Raw genomic sequence first — 22314 nt, forward strand, 5'->3', positions numbered from 1 at the left:
ATGATTTGCAGCTGTTGAAGATTTCTAGTAACTAGCTTGACATAGAAATGTGGGGATGTTTCTCAAGAAATATCAGCTTAGAGGGCTGGGGTTGTGGCTCAGTGGTAAAGTGCTCGCCTAGCATGCAGAAGGCACTGGGTTCCATCTTCAGCACCACATAAGTGTAAAATGAAGATATTGTGTCCACCTAAAACTAAGAAATAAACATTTTTTTAAAAAAAGAAATATCAGCTTAGGGTTTAATTCTGCTAATTCTGGGTATTCTTAGATGACCCCTAAAGCTCAAGTGTTGAAGAGTTGGTCCCCAATGCAGCAGTGTTCAAAAATGGGGGTCTTTGAGAACAGATTAAATCACAAGAACTCTGACTTCAACAATGCATTCATTCATTTATGGTTCAGAGTTTACTGGGTTTTGAGTGAGAGGCTTTGTTATAAAAGCAAATTCTCTTTGCTTCCTAGGCACCACGAGGTCAATAGCTTTGGTCTACCACATCTCCCTCAGTGATGTTCTGCCTCACTATAGGCCTAAAAGCAACAGAATCAGCTAATCATAGAATGAAACCTCTGAAACTATAACCCAAATATAAACATTTTCTCTTTTCTAGTTGTATATCTTAAGTATTTTGTCAGTGACACAAAGCTGATCAACAAACTGAATTCCAATCTTTTCCTTGGACATATTACCACAAATCAGTTTGGATAATCACTTTGGCAGACACTGAGACTGACTGGGGCAGGATAGGTGTTCAATAAAATTTATTGCATATTCAGTTGAATGAATGGAAGCTTTACTGCATCAGTTCCAGCTGTGATTTGCATAGAACAGGGACCAACTCTAGTTATACAAAGCAAATAGAGAAATTCCTGGAAGGGTATAAGGAGTTCATAGAATTAAGGCAGTTATCTGGATTGTGGCAGATTGCAGAATCAAGGCAGTTCCAGGGAGCTGGCACAAATCCACAGGTTCATGAATAATCTGTCCCTAGAATTGCCATTAGCCCCACCTCCAGCATCCCTTCTGATCCAGGATTCAAATTCCTGGGACTTCAATGGTCTAAATTACCTGTCTGAAATAATTAACCCAAAGGAGATAAAAGAAGGGTCTTCAACTCCCAAGATGGGAGGCTGCAATGGAAGACACATACTAAGAATTGTTCCAATAAAGCCTTCACACAATCAGAAAAATTTCAAAAAAGAATATGGTGGTAATAGAAGAGGGGAATTAGATATTGCACTGTGAAGAAAGACAAATGTCATTCACATTGATACTAAAAGGGAGATGGGCTGGGTGGGGGGGCGGCGGTTACTGGTAAAGGAGGAAATATAAGGGTGTAGTTTCAGAAGAAGAAAAAAGTGACCATCACAGTCCTCATGTAGCTGGCCAGACTGCTACAAGAACCTGGACAATGGGGTACAGAAAATAAGTATTTCATGGAGTTCCCAGGCTAACATAGGAGCTGAACAAATATTTGTTCATTGAATTCACAAGAAAATGGAAACCTAAAACATGCTATTTAGATACAAGGAACTGAGTTTCGTTCTGTTAGCTCAGTGGGGAATGTGTCCCCATAGACAGTGACTCATCCTTAGAACCAGTTGAGACTTCCCATTTACTCTTAGGCCCTTATCAAAGATACTGGGTTATCTTTTGCTTTCTGTGTCAGAAGTATGGGGTCTCCATGAAGTTAGTCTTGGGCTTTCCCAGACTTCAGCTACACTGGAATGACTGCTTGCATGCTCCCAAGAGACATGCTTCTCTTTCTGGGTTTTCAGATAAAGAATCAGCCCTTAACCAGGTGAATGAGAAGTAATACTCTATTTATACATGTTGTGTCAAAATGCATTCTACTGTCATGTAGAATAGAACAATTAAAAAAAAAAGAATCAGCCCTTAATTCCTGGAAATTATTCATCTCTTTTTCTATAAGAATCTCTTTTCTAGCCAATCGCAGTGGTGCACAGCCAGTAATCCCAGTGGCTCGGGAGTCTGAGACAGGAGGATCGTGAGTTCAAAGCCAGCCTCAGCAATGGCGAGGTGCTAAGCAACTCGTGAGACCCTGTGTCTAAAGAAAATACAAAAAAGGGCTGGGAATGTGACTCTGCGGTCAAGTGCCCTGAGTTCAATCCACAGACCCCCTCAAAAAAAGAATCTTCTCTGCTGCACGCTGCCCAGTCATCTGGCCCAGCTGACGGTGACCTGTGGACTCTCTGACAGAAGAGTCACCTGGCCCTCGAATGCACCATGTCTTGTTCCTCCAGCGTTGACACTATGAAGAAGGTGGTTCAGCAGCTCTGGCTGGAGGCCGGACTCAACCACATGAAGGTTTCCCAGGCAGTTGCTGACTTGAAAAAATTTTGTCTGCAGAATGCTCACCATGATCCCCTACTGACTGGAGTATCTTCATGTACAAGTTCCTTCAGACCCCAGAAAGTCTATTCCTTTTTGTAGTCATCTTTCTGAGGTTTCCCAAACCCACTGCTCAAGAACCAGTGAATATTCAAGAGAGCTTAATTTGAAGCCTGTACAAAAAATTTCCCTGTAACACATGTATCAAAATACAATCTTCTACTTTTGTCAATCCTCAACATCTACCTCTCTGAATTTTCATGAATTTCTATTTCACAATGGTAATTATTTTATATACACTGGCAGCAACATACAATAAAATATTTATTTATTTTTTAGTACCGGGGATTGAACCCAAGGGCATTCAACCACTGAGCCACATCCCCAGCCCTATTTTGTGTTTTATTTAGAGACAGGATCTCACTGAGTTGTTTAGTGCCTTGCTTTTGCTGAGGCTGGCTTTGAACACTCGTTCTCCTGTCTCAGTCTCCCCGGCTGCTAGGATTACAGGCACGTGCCACTACACCTGGCTCAAAATACTTGGTATTAAAAGAAAAAAAAAAACTTTCTTTTTCCTCTTGCAGAGAAGCCACATAACCCAGATATTGAATCCTGGTGTACTATAAATCTGAATTTCAATCTTAGGTCTTTCCCATATTTGCTGGTTGTCTCATCTTGTTGAATATGACCAGAGCCAGTTCATTACTCTGCGAAACTCCTGTCCTACAGGAATTTTGAGTGAAAATATACTTAAAGTTCCAGACACATAAAATACTGGATTTCTCATGATACCCAGCCATTAGGTCGTGTCCAAAAGATAGACCTATTAAAAATAATGCTCAAGGGCTGGGGATGTACCTCAGTGATAAATTGGTTGCTTGCATGAGGCCCTGGGTTCAATTCCCAGCATTTAAAACAAAAGAAAATTTCAAGATACCACCTCCCCTCACTCCAAAAGAATATGTTAGACAGGTGTGGTGGCACCTGTGATCCAAGTGGCTTTGGAGGATGAGGCAGGAGAACTGTGGGTTCAAAGCCAGCCTTAGCAACTTAGTGAGGCCTTAAGAAACTCAGTGAGACTCTATCTCTAAATAAAATACAAAAACATGCTGGGGATGTTGCTCAGTGGCTAAGCACCCCTGGGTTCAATTCCCAGTACCAAAAAAAAAAAAAAAAAGAATATGTTAGCTGGAACATGAGACTGATCAAATTATGTGCATGCAAGGATATGGTATAATGAATCCCAGTATTATGTAAAATTTTACTAATAAAAATAAATAAATGGATTGCAATTTTTTACTTGGGGGAAAAAAAGCAATGTATTTTCTTATCAACAACCCCAGAGTAAATCTGTAAATCAGATGGCTGGCATCATAAGTGTATCTGGTGGGTACAAATAATCATTTTCTAGAAACCCATTATTTTGTCAAAAAGCAACATTTCATTAGGTACTATCAGAGCTTGAATAAAATTTCCCAGTAAAATCTCTCCATTCTGGTCCAACGGTGTCATTCACTGATGGAGCAATTGCCTAGCTCATGTGAGTCTCTGGGTTTGATCCACAGCACAGGGATCTCCCAAATCCTTTAAAGAAACAAGTGGTTCGGTACACAAAGATGTTTGTTAGATAGAAGGAAGGTCACCACAGTGTAAAGGTAACGTGTAAAGCTTGAAATTACTACAGAGTATTAAATAAATTATAATATAAATTATAATAATTTGTTATAGATTTTTATGTAGCCGTCGTTTAGAGATTCTGCAGAAATATATTTACTCACAAGTGGCTTTCTGAGGTAGTAGCATGCAGTGAGAGTGGTCTGTCAGAGATTCCACCACGGGTATGGTCGGGCCAAAAGCACAGAAGGCAATGGTGCAGCCCATCACCCTCTTCTTCAGATGCTTGCAAAATAGGTGCCAATTTCAGGGGTGGTTCTATGAGCAAATGAATATAATGATAAGAGCTGTATCATTGGTTTTGATGAGTACATGATCATTGTATCAGATGATGAGAACAGATTTATTTTAAAACAGTCAAGAAAACAACTGGGTTGGATCATACTAAAAGAAGATAATATTGGGCTGGGTACAGTGGCGCCTGCCTGTAATCCCTGCAGCTTGGGAGGCTAAGACAGGAGGATCTCAGATTCAAAGCCAGCCTCAGTAAAATCAAGGTGCTAAGCAACTCAGTGAGACCCTGTCTCTAAAATAAAATACCAAATAGGTCTGGGGATATGGGCTCAGTGGTCAAGTGTCATGAGTTCAATCCCCAGTACCCCCCCACCCAGAAAAAGAGATAATATTATTCTGTCACAAAGTGCCTCCAACTAGAAATGATAACTGAACGGCTGGGACTGTAGCTCAGTGGTAGAGCACCCGAATCACACATGTGAGGCACTGGGTTTGATCCTCAGTACCACATAAAAATAAATAAAGACATTGTGTCCAACTACAACTACATATATATATATATATATATATATATATATATATATATATATATACATATATATATGTATATATATATATATATATATATATATATATATATATACACACACATATATTTGGGGGAAACATTTTTTTCATATAGTTTTTGTTACCTTTTTGATATTATCAGATGACAATGCTGTGGGGTTGATTTTATTTTAAAAAGTTCTGGGCCAGGACAGTGGCACATGCCTAAATTCAGGAGGCTGAGACAAGACTATCACAAGTTGAAGGCTAGCCTTAGCAACTTAATAAAAAGTAAAAAGAAATGATCATTGCATCCTTTTTGCCTTGATATTAGCCTCTTCAAGGACCCCATTTTTTGGTACAGGGGATTGAAATAGGGGCTTTCACATGCTAGGCAAGTGCTCTACTAACGAGCACCATACCCAGCCAATCCCCCTTGATTTTAGACAGGGTCCACCTGAGTTGCCCAAGCTGGCATCAAATTTGCCATCTTCCTTCCTCAGCCTTTTGCGTAGTGGGGATGAGGAGACATGTCCTGCAATGACTGGCTGAGACTAGATTTTTCAAAAAACTTTTTCTCAAGGATATCTCTTAAGAAGATACAGGAACAAAACTGTGTCCAGAAAAACAATTTAAAATGTATATTGAAGGCATGTCTCCCACATGAGCTTTTGGAGGACACACAATATCAAACCATGATACACTGGGTAGAGGATTATAGGCTGGTGGGTTTTCCTTTCAACACTTCAAAATTTCACTCAACTCTCTTTCTCTAGCACATTTTAGGAGAAGTCCACTAAGATTCTTATCTTGGCTCCTGTATGAGTAAGATGATTTCTTTAAATACCATCTCTTTGGCTTTGATTTTCAGCAATTTGAAAGATGGTAGGTGTAGATTTTGGGTATTTGCCTTGTTTGATGTTCTCAGAACTCCCTGTATCTATTACTTCATAAAAGTTTTCTGTCATTATTACTCGAAGTCTTTCCTCAACTCTGTTCTATTTTGCTTCTCCTCCTCCTATTCCAACTGCACGTGTGTTTATCTTTTGCAATTGCCCCGTTGTTCTTAAATTTTCTGTTTCAATTTTTCTTTTCTCTTTGCAATTTTGCCTGAGAAATTTCTTCTGACCTATCTGCAAGTTCACTAATATTCTCCCCAGTCATGTCCAGGGTACTAGTGAGCCCATCAAAGGTGTTAAGCATTCATCTTAGTCATTTTATCTCCAGTCTTTCCTTTTTTTTTCTTGTTTACCATTTCCATCATTAGCTTACATTATCTATCTTTTCTTGAATATTCTTGTTCAGCTCTAACCCTCTATAACCCTTAGGATCTCAATCATAGTTGTTTCAAATCCCTGTCTGATAATTCCCACAGCCTCATCATTTGAGGGTCTCATTCGAATGCTTGCTTTATGTCCTTTCTTCTTGCTTTTTAGTATGTATACCTTATAATTATTTTTGATTGAAAGCTAGACAGTGTACTGAATAATAGGAACTGAGGTAAATAGGCCATTTATTTGGTGAGATTTTGTGCTCATCTGTCTAGAAGTTCAGTCATGTTTAGTGTTTTCTGTTGCCAAAGAGGCCAGAAACTTTCAGATTCCTATAATGTGCTTATTTTCATTTCTTGCCAGAAAGAATTTGTGTCTTCAACTCTTTCATCTCTAATTCTCTAAAGTTGTGCGGAGGCTTTTTGGTATAGTGGCACAGTAGAGAGGAAGGAAGGATTCTGTGGTCTATGATTAGATCATGGTGTTGAGTGAGCCTGTATTGCTGGGGTGTGACTTTCAGTGGTGTTTCCTACTTTTCCACCACCACTAGCACCTTGCAGGAGATAAGAGCCTGGAGTAGGAGAAACGCCTTCCCCCTTGAGGGACAAGGCTCTGGTGAAATCCTTGTACTTGGAGAGTAGGTTTCTGTTCTGGAGAATGGTGGCTCTTTTCACAATGGTTACCTCCATGTCCAGGATCACTATTCTCAAGGGACCTAAATGTGGTCTGCCCTCTGGGATTCACCAATCAGGGCTCCTTTCCATTATTGGCAGCACCCATCTCAGGCACTGATCCAATGCTCCAACTTCATTCCCTTTCTACTCAGCCCCCTGACTGCAACTCCTCCTGGTGTCACTTGCTTGGTGGTTGGTGGCAAGGACTCTGGAGCCAGGCCTCATAAGTCCAAATCACAGCTCTACAACTGTCCAGCAGGGAGACCTTGGGTAGCACTTAGCACCTGGTTACTCAATTTCCCTATCTGTAAAACAAAGAATTGTGGTTTAATTCATGTAAACCACATAGAACAGTGGTTGTGCCACAAAGTGCCCTGTGTGCTGAAGACAGACCACGATATATGCTGATGTAGAAGGGGAAAAGGTACACTCATACACTGCTGGTGGGACTGCAAATTGGTGCAACCCAATCTGGAAAGCAGTATGGAGATTCCTTAGAAAACTTGGAATAGAACCACCATTTGACCCAGCTATCCCTCTCTTAGGTCTATACCTAAATGAATTAAAATCAGCATATTACAGGGACACAGTCACATCAATGTTTATAGCAGCTCAATTCACAATTGCTAAACTGTGGAAACAGCCTGGATGCCCGTCAATAGATGAATGGATAGAGAAACTGTGGTATATATACCTAATGGAATATTACTCAGCATTAAAAGAGAATAAAATTACGACATGTAATGAATGGAGTTAGAGAATATCATGCTAACTCAAGTAAGCCAATCCCAAAAATCCAAAGGCTGAATGTTCTCTCTGATAAGGAAAAATGGAGGAACTTTGATGGGGCAAAGGGGAGGCAGAGGTGAGGAGGGGGCATGGGGGTAGGAAAGATGGTGGAATGAGATGGACATCATTACCCTAGGTACATGTATGAATGCACATATGGTGTGAACGCTACATCAGGTACAACCATAGAAATGTAAATTTGTGCTGCAGTTGTGTACAATGAATTAAAATGCATGGTGCTGTCATATATATCTAATGAAAAATACAAAACAAAAAGAGAAACCCTAAGGCTAGCATGGTCTGCTCCAAAGCTCAATAGACCTGGTAGTTATGATTCTAGTACCACTGCTAACCTTTTTCCATGACCCAATGCATGTCATCCCTTTTTCTTGTGCTACAACAGAAATTGACATAAAACTTGGTGGTAGACTGTGACCCAAACATCACTTCATTCTCAGTAGAAACACAACTGACCAAGAGAAATCTGAAAAAAAATATTCAACATTACTAATCACTAGAGAAATGCAATTAAAATCATAATGGGATACCCTCTCGCACCTATTAGAATGGTTATTATCAAAAAGACAAAAGAACCAGTGGCACATGCCTTAATCTCAGGAACTCAGGAGGCTGAGGCAGGAGGATTATAAATTCAAGGTAAACCTCAGCAACTCAGTGAGACCTGATCTCAAAATAAAAAGTAAAAAGGTCTCCAGATGGCTATCAGGGTTAAAGTCCCCCTGGGTTCAACCCCCATCATAAATAAAAGAAAAAGAAAGACAAAAGATTTTAAGTACTGGTCAGGATGTGGAGAAACTAGAATTCTTGTACTATGTTTGGGGGAATGTAAATTAGTACAGTCATTATGGAAATTAGTATGGGAAGTTTCTTTAAAACTTAAAAATAGAGCTCAGTTGGGAGAGTGCTTGCCTTGCATGGACAAGGCCCTGGGTTCAATCCCCAGCACCAAAAAAAACAAAAACAAAAAACAAAAAACTACCCTATGGTCCAGCCAATCGGTGCATGAATGGATACAGAAAATGTGGTTTAGAAATATAAGGGGATACTCTTTAGTCTTTAAAAAAAATATAAGGAAATTCTGTCATTTATGACAAATGAATGAGGCCAAAGGACGTTTTATTGGGGGAAATAGCCACGCACAGGGCAACAATCACATGATCTCACCTACATGTGGAATCTATAAAAGTTGAACTCATAGAAACAGAGAGCAGAATGGTGACTGCCAGGGGCCCAGGAGTGGCTGGGCTGTGGTGGGGGAAGATGCTGGTCCCAGGAGAACAAATTACACTTAGATGAGAGGGATGAGTTTAAGGGATCTATTGTGCAATATAATGACTACAGTTAATAATAACATACAACAGAATGAGTACAGTTGATAATGTTATCTACACTAAAAATGACTCAAAGAGTAGATTTTAAGGGTCCTCACCACAAATAAGAATATGAAGTAATGTATATGTTAAAAAGCTTGACTCAGACGTTCTTCAATGTAACATTTTTCAAATTATGTTATATGCCATAAATATGTACAAATTATTATTATTATTATCATCATCATCAGGGATTGAACCTAGGATTGTTTAACCATTGAGTCACATCCCCAGCTCATTTTATTTTTGAGAGAGAATTACATCATAAATCCCACCATGGAAGTGAGTAAACTGGGAAGATATTTAATTGGTAGATTTCTACCTCCTTCCCCAAACTGGAGCTCTGTTACAACAAAAAGGAAGAAGTGGAGCTAGGATGAGCAATGAGCACTGTTGACTCCAATTAGCACTGGGCCTGAAAGGGGGATGACCATCACCAAACTTCTCCCCATGCCATCTTCACATAATTTATGGCCTCTGTATTAGCCTGCTTTCTGTTGCTCTAACAAAATACCCGAGAACAGATAATTTATAAGGAGGTAAGTTTTATTTAACTCAGTATCCAAGATTTGGCAGCTCCTGCAAGTGATCTCTGGTGAGGGTGTTCACCAGATTGTGTGTCAGAAAACAGGGAGGGACCAATCTGGCTCTTTTGATAACAACTCCCTCTTACAGGAGCAAATGGGGGCCCATGAGAAGTCCATTACTCCCTTGAGAGGGCATCTTGCAGAGTGACTGAGTTACCTCCCACTAGGCCCACCTCTTTCAGGTTCTACCACCTCATCACTGAGGACCAACCCTCCAGCCTTTGAACCTTTGGGACAAACCACATCATATCATCACAAGCTCCAACAAAGCTACCATCATCAGAGCAGGATGTCCCAGTCTACAACATGTGCGTATGTGGGGGTTGGGGAAGGTTGATCTCACAAGTCACTGGAAGCAGCCAGAGCCCCCATTCCAGAACCTCTGTGATGTCACTTCTGTTGTCATGGCAGTCTGGGTGCCAACCCAGAAGAGTTCGTTGGTGGCTTCAGTCTGTGAGGCTTGGTGGTCTAGCCATGGCCTCTTCACAGAGTATCACGCCCCCAAATGAACCTCCGATCGAATCCTCATGGCTGAAACCAAGCCTGTTTCCAGCTTTTAATGCAATGCTTCTTATTACAATAAGTGGAATCTTCTTCGCCTTTCCGTGAGTCTCCCATGGAAGGTGTCAGTGTCTTAGACACAGAAGAGAAAATAGACAAGGACAGTACAGAGGCAGGGAGGGAAGTGGAGAGAGAGGGTCAGCAGGGGAAGGAGGATATAGAGTTAGAGGGAACCCAATGTGAAAGCACAGAGGTCTGGAGTGCCTGACGCATTTAGGGAACTATGAGAGACTGGTAATGCTGGTGACATTTTGTGGAGTCTCCATGGTCTGTCTCTAACCTGGATATTTAGATCAGTCCTTAAGGCGAGTGAGTCCTACCTCAGGTGAACTAGGCCTTGTGGGGAGCTCTGGGTTTCCCCAGACTAGGACTGAGTCTGGCTCTGGTTTCAGGTGCCGGTGGTTGGCTCAGAATGGGCAGTGGGAATTTGCCGTGGTTTCGGGCCTATTCTTTATACTGTCCTTCTGCAGCCTCATTTTCCTCAACGGGTCAGACCCAGGCATTTTGCACAAAGGTAAGGCCTCAGACCCCTGGAGAAGGAGGTGGTATCCCAAGGGCTGATGCCTATAGGGGGGATTTCAAACATGCTAACCGCCCTCAACCCCACCCCCTGCCCCCGTGGCCTCAGGAGCCCTTCCCTCCATGTCATCATTACTTGGGCCCTGGCACTTCATTTCCCAAGCCACTGAAGTGCGAAAAAACAGAATCCTGGAGGTGTTCCAGCTGCTTTCGAAGGAAGGACTGGGCAGGCTGGCAAGAGAGGCCAGCAGGCCCTTCCAAACCACGCAGTTCACTCCTCCGCCTTCCCATTTTACACACGACTTCAAGCACTGATCACTATTCCAAAAGGGGAGAGCTCTGTATAGAGCTCCTGTGGCTGGACAGCCCTTTCTCTCTGACTGCCGCCCATCTGAGTGGTCAGCTTGCTCAACAGGGACCGGGATTCCCCTGCCCTCCTCCTCCCCACCCTTCTTGTTGCCCAATGATGCTATGGGGCGGCCCCAAGCAGTAGAGTGGTGGAAGGGCCTCCTGCCACTGCCCAAATCTCTTCCCCTGCCAGGCTCCTTAGAAGAGGACCCCAACATTCAATACATAGCACGAGTGAACAACACGGCCTTTCGCCTGCAGTGGTGCTCGAAGTGTTCTTTCCATCGTCCACCCCGGACCCACCACTGTCCCTTCTGTAATATCTGTGTGGAGGTAAGTACTCCTCCTTCCTGTCCACTCAGCAACCCATCCCAGGGCACCTGGCCAGGACCAGGAACCTCACATCATATGTGGTCCAGGGGTGGGTATGAGATCATCTTCCCACACTGCTACAAGTGGCTCTCAGCCACTCTTGGTCACTTATATATGTTATTGCCTCCAGTTCTGCACTTGTCCTGAGACGCTGGCCTTGCTTGCACAGGTGCTGACATGCAAAGGGCACCATCTGTGCTGAGCCTGGTGGAGTCAAGGGGAGGAAAGGCAGTGACTGTCCCACTAGCTTGCTGATACTAGATACCCATAACTTTAGGCTGGCTGCTGCCCTGTTCTGGGTATTGTTGCATGTCCACCTCTGGGTGTCCAATTGAGGGTTTCCTGGGTTCTGAGTGCTCTTCTCTCATGTGCACACCTTGCACGGGTTTCCAATACAGAAGGCTGGCTGGGCTAGAAATTCTTCTCATCCTTACCCAGTATCTGAAAAAATACAGCTTCACAGCTTTTCTGTATCCTGCTCAAAGTGACACCAGGCAGGTCTTGTCTCTAGAGACCTCACTCATGACAAATGACCTGATGAGCCATGGCGTCCTAACTGTGCTCTATCCATGGGCGTGCTGGTTTCACCCTGGAGATGGGAGCTCACGTGCAGGGCCAAGAGCAGGAGGTCTAGGGGCTGGGTTGAGGGGGGGCCTCAAGATTTGGGGGTATTGGGCTAAGCCAAATAGACCCTCAAGGTCTGCCTTCTCTCCCCTAGGACTTTGACCACCACTGCCTGTGGGTAAACAATTGTGTAGGTCAAAGAAATTTCCGCGTATTCGTGCTGCTGCTGGTGTCCCTGTGCCTTTATCTGGTTGTTCTTCTGGCTACCAGTGTGCTTTTTCTCATTCGTACAAGACACATGCCCTTGTCGCTGGACTCAGCCATGGCGTATCCACCCAGTCCCAAGGGCCCACACTGGGAAGAGAATGGGTTGTGGGGAGGGACGGACAGCCAAGGGGCAGGACAGCCAAGAGGTGGGGTTAACCGAGGGAGGGCTGATGTTGTGGGCAGGGCTAAAGGGAGAAGCTACTTGGGAGGACCTATGAAGGACAGATTGAAGGCGAGTGGGGTCAGGGAGATGGGCGTGGTAGGATGGACTATGGAGTTAAGAATCTAGGGAGGCCAAGAAGTGGGGTAATGAAGGTTGAAAAGGGTCAAGTGGGAGGCCAGCATGGTGGGGTGAGGTTTCTCTTGGGTGTGCTGGATTAATTGTCCAGTCCAGGGAGGAAAAAGTGGGTGGGCGGGGCCAGCCAGGGCGGGGCTAATGAGGGCTGTCGGTCGTTGGGCGGGGCCAGGAGAGAAGAGTTTGTCTGTTCTTCTTAGCTTGTGTATGCACAGCATCGCAGTAGCTGTACCCGTCTTGGTACTCCTGCTGCCTGTCATTCTGCTCCTGATGATACAGGCTGTGTCGGTGAGCAAGGTAAGCGAGTACTGCAATACCAGACGGTGCGGAGGCATCTTGCATCTTTGGGAATCCGGCACTTTCGGCTGATCTTCACTGCCCTTGGTCCTGATGGTGCCTCATGAGTCCTTCCAGACCCACCCCTTAAGATGCAGCTCAGATCTTTCCTCCCCCTGGAGCTCAGTGGTCATTCTTCCTCGTGGGTGCATTGCATGGAGAGCCTGTTATTTGAGGGATGGGTGCATCCTGCGCTTGTGTTGATAAGAACCCTGTGATCAGAATAACACCAGCAGACACCTAGGGAAACGCTTGAGACGGGGGTCGGTCCTGAGTGGTGTAGCAGCCTGCAAGAAACTGAGTTTGGCGAGGCCAGCATTGTAGAGGAGGACGTGCCACTCTTCCTGTCCTAGGTGTGATTTTGCAAAGGTGGAAGACAGGAGGGTGTTGTCTGTGAGAGGCACACCTTTGCAAAAAGGCAGAGAAACCAGAATGTAGGATGTTAAGGAAATGAGGAAGGAACGATTCTAAATCAAACCCAAGGTGCCAGATAATTTATAAGGAGGAGTCAAGATTAAAAAGCCCCTAAAAGTTGAGCGTGAAATTTAGTTTTGATGAAGTGGAAACCTGGGAGCCATGGTGGGATTTAAAAAAAAAAAAACAACAAAAACTCATTTATTGAGGAATAAATTAAAACTGCAAAATTCACCCTTTTAGTCTAGGATACGGGATTTTGACAACTGGATACTGTCCTGCATTCTCCAGCATGATCAAGTTTAGGCAGTTTCTTTACTCCAGAATATCCTTTCATTCACCTGTTGTTGTCAGTCTCTCTCCCTATGTCCTTCTGGTTTTTCTTTTTTTCCAGGGTCACATGTAAATGGAGTCATTGCCTTCTTTTCTCTGGCTTTATTTATTTAGGACAATGTATTTGAGATTCATCCATGTTGTCGCTCATATCAGTATTTTATTTCTTTTATTGCTGTGTAGAAGCGTATGGATGCCCTATAGATTGTTTATACATTCATCAAATGAAGGATTTTTTACATTATATCTAGTTTTTGCCAGTATTTTTGTTTGTTTTGTTTTGTTTGTTTCATACTAGAAATTGAACCGGGGGGTGTTTAATCACTGAGGCACATTCCTAGCACCCCTCAAATTATGTTTAAATTTTTTTTTTTTTAATTTTGAGACAGGGTCTCACTAAGTTGCTTAGCGCATCACTAAGTTGCTGAGGCTGACTTTGAACTTGCCATCCTCTTGCTTCAGGCTCCCAAGCCTCTGGGATTATAGGTGTGGGCCACTATGCCTAGCTAGTTAGGGGTAGTTATAAATAAAGCTGCCCCAAACATTGATGCACAGGCATGTGAACATAGTTTTCATTTTTGTTGAATAAATTCTTAAGGGTGGCATTGCTGACTCATAAGGTAAACACGTGTGGAACTTTGTAGGAAATTGCCAAATTTGTCTTCCAAAACAACTGTAAGGTTTCTAAATTCTACCAGCAATGTTGGGAATTCCAGTTGCTTCACATCCTCACCAACATTTCACACTTTTTTTTTTTCAAATATATTTTAGGTATCAGTTGACCTTTTATTTATTTATATGCAGTGCTAAGAATCGAATTCAGTGCCTCACACACACTAGGCAAGCATTATACCACTGAGCCACAACCCCATCCCCTCACACTGTCCTTTGTTATTTTGTTTTGTCTTTTAATCAAACCTGTCTTATTAAATGAGTCGTAGTATTTCATTAAGGTTCCAGGTAGTGTTTTCCTAATGAGTAATGGTGTTGAGCCTATTTTCATGTCTGTTTGGCCTTCAGTGGGTCTTTGGTAAAATGTTTACTCCTGGCAGGGCACAGTGGCGCACACCTGTAATCCCAGCAGCTTGGGAGGCTGAGACAGGAGGATTCCGAGTTCAAAGCCAGCCTCAGCAAAGCGAGGAACTAAGCAACTCTGTGAGACCCTGTCTCTAATAAAATACAAAAAAAAAAAAATGGACTGGGGATGTGGCTCAGTGGTTGAGTGTCCCTATATTCAATCCGTGGTACCCACTCCCCCCAAAAGCGTTTCCTCCAATCTTTTGCCCATTTGAAAAAACGGTTGTTTTCTTATTGAGTTTTAATAGTTTTCTACATCAGATTCAGATCTAGGTTTTGCACATCTCTTCTTGCAATCTGTGACTTGTCAATCCATTTTCTTCATACCATCTTCCCAAGAGCAGGAGTCCTTAGTGTTGTTTTTCTAGGACTAGGGGTTGAATCCGGGGTGCTCAACCACTGAGTTCTCCCTCAGCATTTTGTGGCTGTTGTACATTCTACATAGAAAATTGTCATCTGTGAAGAACAGTTTCATTACCTTCTTTGCAATCTGTGTATCTTTATTGCTTTTTCTTTTTAGTGTTGAATAGGAATGATAGGGGTGGGCATCTCTGCCCTGGGATTCCTTTAGTATGGCAATCTCTTGACTAAAGGCTCTTTCAGTAAGACTGGTGGGCAGCATCAGTGGGGGAGGGGATGCTGCAGACCCCGAGACAGTGAACAGACAGAGGAGCCTACCTGCTCATCACCTCCCATCCTTTTAGTCCCCAGCCCACCACTGCCATATCTGGTCCTCCTCCCACCTGAGACTCTGTGCTTGGCCCTTATTCATCAGCCCTGTGGTCTGCCTTTACTTTGAGCTTGACCTTTACTGCTTTGTGTACTGAAGGCCTTCAGCCCAGATTTTCCTGGGCCACGTGATTTTTGACTAGGAAACTATGATGGGGCCTCCCCACTGCCCCTGTCCTCCCAGATAGTGAAATTCAGTTAAGGCATAATTTTAGAAAAAAAAAAATGAGAGGTGGGGAAATGAAGTGGGAGTGGGGTGGTGACATTGTCTTTGGAGCAATTGAGCAGCACAAGGAAGAGTTTAAAAGGTATCTGAAAGGGGCTGGGGTTGTAGCTCAGTGGCAGAGAACTTGCCTAGCATGTGTGAGGCACTGAGTTTGATCCTCAGCACCCCATACAAATTAAAAAAAAATAATAAGGTCTATCAACAACTAAAAAATATTTTTTTTAAAAAGGGGGTTGTGTGGAAGGATGAGGTAAGAGGACAGGTGTGGCCAATGGAGACAGAACAAGGATCTTGCACAGGGAGGCACAGGATGATGAGGAGCCCTGAGAAGGCAGGAGAAAGGAGTGCAGTGTCAGCACTGTCTGCGGAGAGCTGCTCACAAGTGGGTCAAGGGAGGTCACTCTTCCTAGGAGCATAGGAAGGCAGGAGGCCCTGGGTCACTCTTGGGCTCCCCTGCCCTTAGAATCTTGCTCCAGGCCTGGGCTGAGCCCTGGCTAAGCTGACTGACTTAGGAGGAGTCACTGTGAGATGGCCTTGCCCAGTCCTGCTGATTCTGAGCTCCTCTTCCCATCCCCATCTCCCTCCAGGGCAAATCACTCCGGAACAACAACCCCTTCGACCAGGGCTGTGCCAACAACTGGTATTTGACCATTTGTATGCCAGTGGGACCCAAGTGAGTTGGTAAACTGAAGGCTCAAGTGGTGGATCTCTGGGGCTGGTGGGAGTGGGGTGAGATAAAGCTGGGTTTTCTTCTTTGGTCCCTGACCCCAGCTCCCAGGCCCTGTCACCCATTGTCCTTTCCTTTGGGGTTTTCCCCAGGGCACTCTGGGAGCCTCTGGGAACGTCCCTATTCATTGCCCTTCTAGGTTCTTGCCCTAAGAAATGGAGTAGAGGGGAAATGCAGCCTGGATGAGACTCCTGGCTGGGAACCCTGGGCTCTGTGCTTTCCAAGCTGAGGGTGAGGGTGGTCAGGGGGACCAGGCCAAGGTGGGTAGTGACTCCCTGCATTTGGTCTATCACGCCCCAGGTACATGTCTGCAGCTACTTGGATGCAGCAGGCGGAAGGCACGGAGTGGGACCCTGAGCAAGGGGACCCAGTGCACACACGGTTCTCGCCACAATATTCCCGTCAACACCGTCCCACAGAGCTCCCTGGGCCCACATCTCCAACACATGGGCAGGGCCCCCCAGGGAGTGGCGAGGCTGCAGCTTTACAGGAGGTGAGGAATAGTGGGTGTGCATTGGGAGAAGGATGTCTGTGGGTCACACATGTGTTGGGGGAGGCTCCTGAGGTTGGGCTGGCCCTGAAGCTGAAGCACATGGAGCTTAAGGAACGGAAATATGAACCTGAGTGTGCGGGTTCCAGGTTTCAGAGTACTCCCAGGTGTTGCTGAATAGACAAAGAGAAAAGACTGCACCACTAATTTGCTAGTTGGCCTTGGCCAGTCCCTTACCTTTCTAGGCCTCAGTTTCCTCAGTTATTAATGAGGACTGAGACTAGTAATTTATGTTTTAAAGGAGATTCTTTTTTGGGGGGGAGGGGGACAGGGAATTGAACTCAGGGCACTCGACCCCTGAGCCACATCCCCAGCCCTATTTTGTATTTTATTTAGAGACAGGATCTCACTAAGTTACTTAGTGCCTCACTTTTGCTGAGGCTGGCTTTGAACTTGTGATCCTCCTGCCTCAGCCTCCCAGGCCACTAGAATTATAGTCATGTGCCACTGTGCCTGGCTCTTTATTTATTTTTTTTTATGGAAATTTGTACTTGAAATCCCATGTGAAATATATGAAGTGGTGCATTAGGAGTGCAGTAGGGTAGATAACCCATGGTGCCCACCAAGGGCCCTTGCATTACTTGGGGTACCAGCCCTCTCCTTTGTCCTGTCTCCTGGGGCCCAGAGCCATGACTGTGAACTGCAGGGTAGAAGCTAGAAAGAACACCCATGTATTGACTTATGTGTTTAGATTTCCATCAGCCCGATGCCGCAGCAAAAAGCCCACAGAGAAGACTTGGCCTCCCATCCACGAGCCTCTCACTCACCCATTCACACTGCTGGATACCAGGACATCTGAACTTCATCTTTTGAGCCTCCATGTGGAGGCCTCTCGTAGCTGAGCCCTCAATCACTCCCCTATTGGGAGTGCTAAGACTTCCATTCCTGTTGTACATTTGTAAATAGTTTTTACTTCTTCCTATGGCTGCTCTGTCTGTTTGTTCTAGGTTTCGAGAAGCGGTGTTTCCTGGGGATGTAGGGAGGCTCTGAGGGGTTGGAACAAAGCCCTCTTGGAAGGGAAAGATCCTTGCTCTCTGAGAACCCAAGCTAGGGAACCAACATTGTCTAGCTCATTGACCTTGAGCAAGACACTTGTCATTTCTCTCATCCTTAAAATGTGGCAACAGTAATAATCACAGTGACTGACCTGGCTGGCTTCCTGGCAAGGGCTGGAGATGGGAGGAGAGAAAACCCCCAGCTAGCACTAGGGATGGAGCAAGCCCTGTCCTGCAGCATCCCTGTCTGACTACAGGGGGTGCCAGCTGCCCAGGAATTTGAAAACCAAGTCTGGCCCAGCCCTCTAGTGGGAGGTGAGCCAGCCTGAGTCAGTCTGGAGCCCCCTCCTGGGCGCCTCCTCCCCAGATGTGGGAGGGTGGGGGCATTCATCCTGCATCTCTCCTGCAACTGTGTCCCACCCTGGTCCCTTCCTCCTGGGGTGCATCAGGTGCTGGTTCTGGTACTGTCCCTGGGGTAGACTCAGGAATTTTGAGTCTGCAGGCCCCAGAGTGTTGGGCAGGGGGCACATCAAACCGTGTGTCTGTTAGTCTCCAGAGTGTGATCTTGGGACTGGGAATAATATCACCTTCGTAGTAGGTTGTTGGAGGAGGAGGTGAGGTGTTTCATCTAGTGCACAGCAGGCAAGCAATGGATGCAGCTGGAATGATTTATGGTTATTTTCTCCACTAGTTGGGCGACCCAACCATGTCAGAATTTCCAGAGTACTATTAGTGGTTGTGGGGCTCTCTGAATTTGTATCAAGGACCCCATATCATCTTGCCACATGAAGCATCAGGACAGACAAACTATACTGCTTCTTTCCATACTTGTATCTGGGTGAAACCATCTTGTGTGATAAAGGTGGAGGCAAAAGGATGTCACCCAAGGGGTCAGATGCATGTCCCTAGGGTGTGTGTGTGTGTGTGTGCGTGTGTGTGTGTGTGTGTGTGAGAGAGAGAGAGAGAGAGAGAGAGAGAGTATGCACATGTTTGGTATGAGCTCATCCTCGGGGGTGTGTTCGCCCAGCCCCTTATCCTTTCTGACCAACTTTAGGAGGTGGGTGACCTATGATGCAGGATGTGTCTCCAAGTCTCCAGACCACAAAGTCCCACGACAAGACTGCTCTTCCCTCTTCCTTTCCTCCTCAACCTCTCCTCGGAAGCCCAGGCCCAGCCCCACCCCCCTGCCATGGCTTGAACTCCAACACTTCTCATCCCCTTTCCCTGTCCCAATATCTATCTCCCTGGGCTCAAGTCCTTTTGGGGCTTAAGGCTTTTCTCAAATCTTATTCCTGCTCACTTCCTCTGTCTGGGAAGCCCAAGTTCATGGGCACATGGCAGAGAAAGAGGGGAGGAGTCCCTGTGCCCAGGTTTTAGTGCCTGTGAATCTGTGTGTGCAGTAGGGATGGCTCAACCCTGCTGACCAACAGGGGGAAAGGCCGAGTGGGGAAGCCAGAGGCTCCCAAGCTCATTCCCAAAGGAGAGCCCTCCCAATAAACTGGATCTGAGTGAGGGAGGAGAGAGGTGGTCCAGGAGCCTGGGCCAAGGCCTGGATGTGCATCATGGAACTGCCTGGGTGGGGGAGTGCTGGAGGGAGTCCAGCTCCAAGCGGGGCCCAGAAGGCCAGGCCCCAGTCTCTGAGGAGTTCATGCTGCCTCCTCCAGCCCCGCTGGCTGTCCCCCTGCCATCCTGCCATTCCCCCTGCCATCCTGCCTGGTTCAGGTCTGCACTCATTGGCTCCCTGCCTTCAGGTATACAGGGCCTCACTCAGTCTCAGGCAAGGGCCTTTTAAGTCCTAAGCTAGATGTGACACATCTCCTTGACAATCTGGTCCTCAGTTTCCCCACTAGAAAAGGATGTAATTTCCCTCAGATTCTCAAAAGAGGACATGGCCTTTCCAAAGGCAAAGACTTCCTGCTCTGGGATGAAGATTTTAGGTGTGTCCGCCCCCTGCCCCCAGCCTAGGATTCCTAGGATTTCCTTAAGAAAGACCCTTGGATCAGGCTCATTGCTTCTTGAGCATTAAGTGGGACATAGAACATTCCTTCCTTTGACGTCCTCCACCATACCCTCTACCCTAAGCCTTGGGCCAGTCTTGTGCCTCCTTGCCAAGTTGAGAGGACCCAACTGGGCTGCACCCCCTTCCCTTTTTGCCCCCTTCTCATTTCTGCTGAATGTGCCCTTGATTCTCAGACATGCCCCACCCAATCCTTGGCCCATGGATAAGGCAAGGGGTGCTATAGGGGACCAGTTATGGGGCCCACTGTCCACCTACCCAGGAAACTCTGCCATCCCTGGGCCAGAGCCAAGAAATGGCCCCCACGCCTGCAGGGCTACCAGGTGCCCACAAGCTCCTAGAACCGTAATGCCAGATTCGTGGGACCCCAATAGACCTCCAGGAGCCGAATCTGATGCAATTACACAAGAGTCTTTATTGCAGGCTCGCGCCTGGACTCTCAACCGTTTGCAATACAGCGGTCCTGAGTAGTGAGTCCCAACCCTTAGTTAGTGAGAATTTATAGGTTTTGGGGGGATACACTATGCATCACAACATCACACAGAAAATCATTTTATACCGCGGGAAAATCAAACAACAATTCTTAACATTGATGAGCACATTCACTGGCCGGAACACGTTGGGTAAGGGTAGTGGGTGAATTCAAATGATGGATATATTTGAACTGATTGGTTTAGGCCCGGAAGGGTTGCAAGAGTCTCTATGCCAAACTGCAGGGTTGCCTAATCATGTTATACATCACGGAAACTACTGGGAGGTCACCTGACATTTCAGATATTTTTCCTGTCTCCTGCTGATTGGTGGTTGCTAAGGGGTTGCTATGGGTCCTCACCTAGCTTAACTGAGTCAGGGTCACCTAGCACCACAGATCCCTTTTGTTAAACAACTCAGCAGGGTGGGTATGTGCCTAAGAACCTTCTGTGGGTTTTTCCAAGGACAAGAGTCATGCCCCCTCCCTCTGGACAGGCCTTGAGGTAGAAGCTGATTTCTCAAAAATGGAGTCACATCAGTTTCTCAGAACCTGGGAAGGAGAGCCTAGCATCTCCAGACCTTTCCTCATGGGCCTCTTGGGAAGTCAGGGCATATAGGATGAGACTCAACCTAGTCACCCAGCTCTGCCACCAACTAATGTGCCACAGGAGAATCTGTCTTACCTTTGCTAAAACTTGGAGTCCTCAAGGTAATCATAGATATCACACTGAGGGTCACAGACTCTTAAGTCTTTAGGGAGGGTAGGGACTCCGGGATACCTCATCCAGCTGTCTGCCACCCCCAGTTTTGCAGATGGGGCTCTTAGGTCCTGCAGAGGGAAGAGTTTGCCCAAGATAACCTGGTGGCATCAGCCTGATGGCTTTCTCTGGTTCCCAAGGGACCACTCTCATTCCTGTTCCAGGGCCATTCCAGCAGGGGAATGGCTTGGACAGTGACCACAGGGCCCCACTCTCTAGGCAAACTTAGAGCTGACAGTGAAGTTCAGCACAGGGCTGTCTACTGAAAAGGCGGCCAGTTTGAACCCCTCTCCAACCCTGCACTGTGCCCATAGTGCTCCTGCTGCCTCTGGCTCAGCCCTGTCCTGCTCTGCCCTGAGGGCCCCACCCAAGAAGGCCTGCAAGTGGCTGAGGGTGAGGCAAGGCTAGGACCCCTGGGGCAGAGGAGCTGGTTGTCTGAGGAAGTGGGGGTGTCCTGCCCCTTTTACACACTTTAGAATTCCTTTGTTCTCATGCCTTCACTTCCTCACAACCTGCTTACTTGACCTAAAAGATGGAGTGATCCAAGGGCCAGAAGGAAGTGGATCAGGGGTCCTGGCAAGAAGGGAGCAGCCTAGGAGGCATTCATTAACAGCCCCTACAACTCCCTGCAGGGAGGAATAATCCCTGGAGGCTGGTAACCTTGGCAACAGGTGGAAAAGGGGAAGTGCTCTAGAGGTATTAACATTTTATTACTTTTCCTTTCAAACCAGCCTCCATCTTTCTGATCTGACCCATTATTTATTACTTGCACTGTCCTTTTGTCCCCACCAACAACACTTTCTGAATATGTGTCCTATGAAGACAATGAAATTTGATTCCACGTGTACAGACACTGATTACTTCAATTTTCCTTACTTCCAATCACCTCTCCCCGTACCTTCGACCTCCCTGCTTCGTTATCATAAATATCCCTAAACCTTATGGGGGAGAGATCTGAGACTTGATCTGTCTTCTGGCTTGGCTGCCTCCTAAATAAACCTTTTCTCGTTTGCAAAACTGGTCATTTTGAGATAGTAATTTGGGAAGACAGAGAGACATACTAAGTGTCAAAAGCAGCGCCATAAACCGCTAAATGTGCAAGGCTCCCTCCAACACTTGCAACTTTGAGGGCAATGTGCAAAGGAGGGTGTAAAATTGTGTAGCTCTACCCTGCCTCCACCTCTAGACCAGCCCCTAGCTATCCTCCCTCTGCAAATACTAACACCCCATACCAACAGGTTG

General features: G+C 45.7%; 1 protein-coding gene across 1 annotated transcript; it reads left to right on the forward strand.

Moving 5' to 3' along the window:
• The first annotated feature begins 9987 nt into the window (after positions 1 to 9987).
• LOC143640205 (palmitoyltransferase ZDHHC19-like) lies at positions 9988 to 12808 on the forward strand. The gene is made up of 5 exons (XM_077108096.1): positions 9988 to 10118; positions 10467 to 10588; positions 11135 to 11274; positions 12032 to 12204; positions 12655 to 12808. The coding sequence occupies exons 1-5, from the start codon at positions 9988 to 9990 to the stop codon at positions 12806 to 12808; spliced, it is 720 nt and encodes a 239-aa protein (XP_076964211.1).
• Positions 12809 to 22314: the final 9506 nt, after the last annotated feature.

Source organism: Callospermophilus lateralis, unplaced genomic scaffold, assembly GCF_048772815.1.
Source record: "Callospermophilus lateralis isolate mCalLat2 unplaced genomic scaffold, mCalLat2.hap1 Scaffold_1358, whole genome shotgun sequence".
Lineage (NCBI taxonomy): Eukaryota > Metazoa > Chordata > Mammalia > Rodentia > Sciuridae > Callospermophilus > Callospermophilus lateralis.

Bases quoted from the DNA above. Each gene is read 5' to 3' on its own strand.
- LOC143640205 (XM_077108096.1), top strand. From the start codon at position 9,988: ATGGCCTCTTCACAGAGTATCACGCCCCCAAATGAACCTCCGATCGAA. The intron at 10,119-10,466 runs GTGAGTCTCCCA...CTCTGGTTTCAG, and splicing joins GGAATCTTCTTCGCCTTTCC to GTGCCGGTGGTTGGCTCAGA. The intron at 12,205-12,654 runs GTATCCACCCAG...GTGTATGCACAG, and splicing joins TCGCTGGACTCAGCCATGGC to CATCGCAGTAGCTGTACCCG.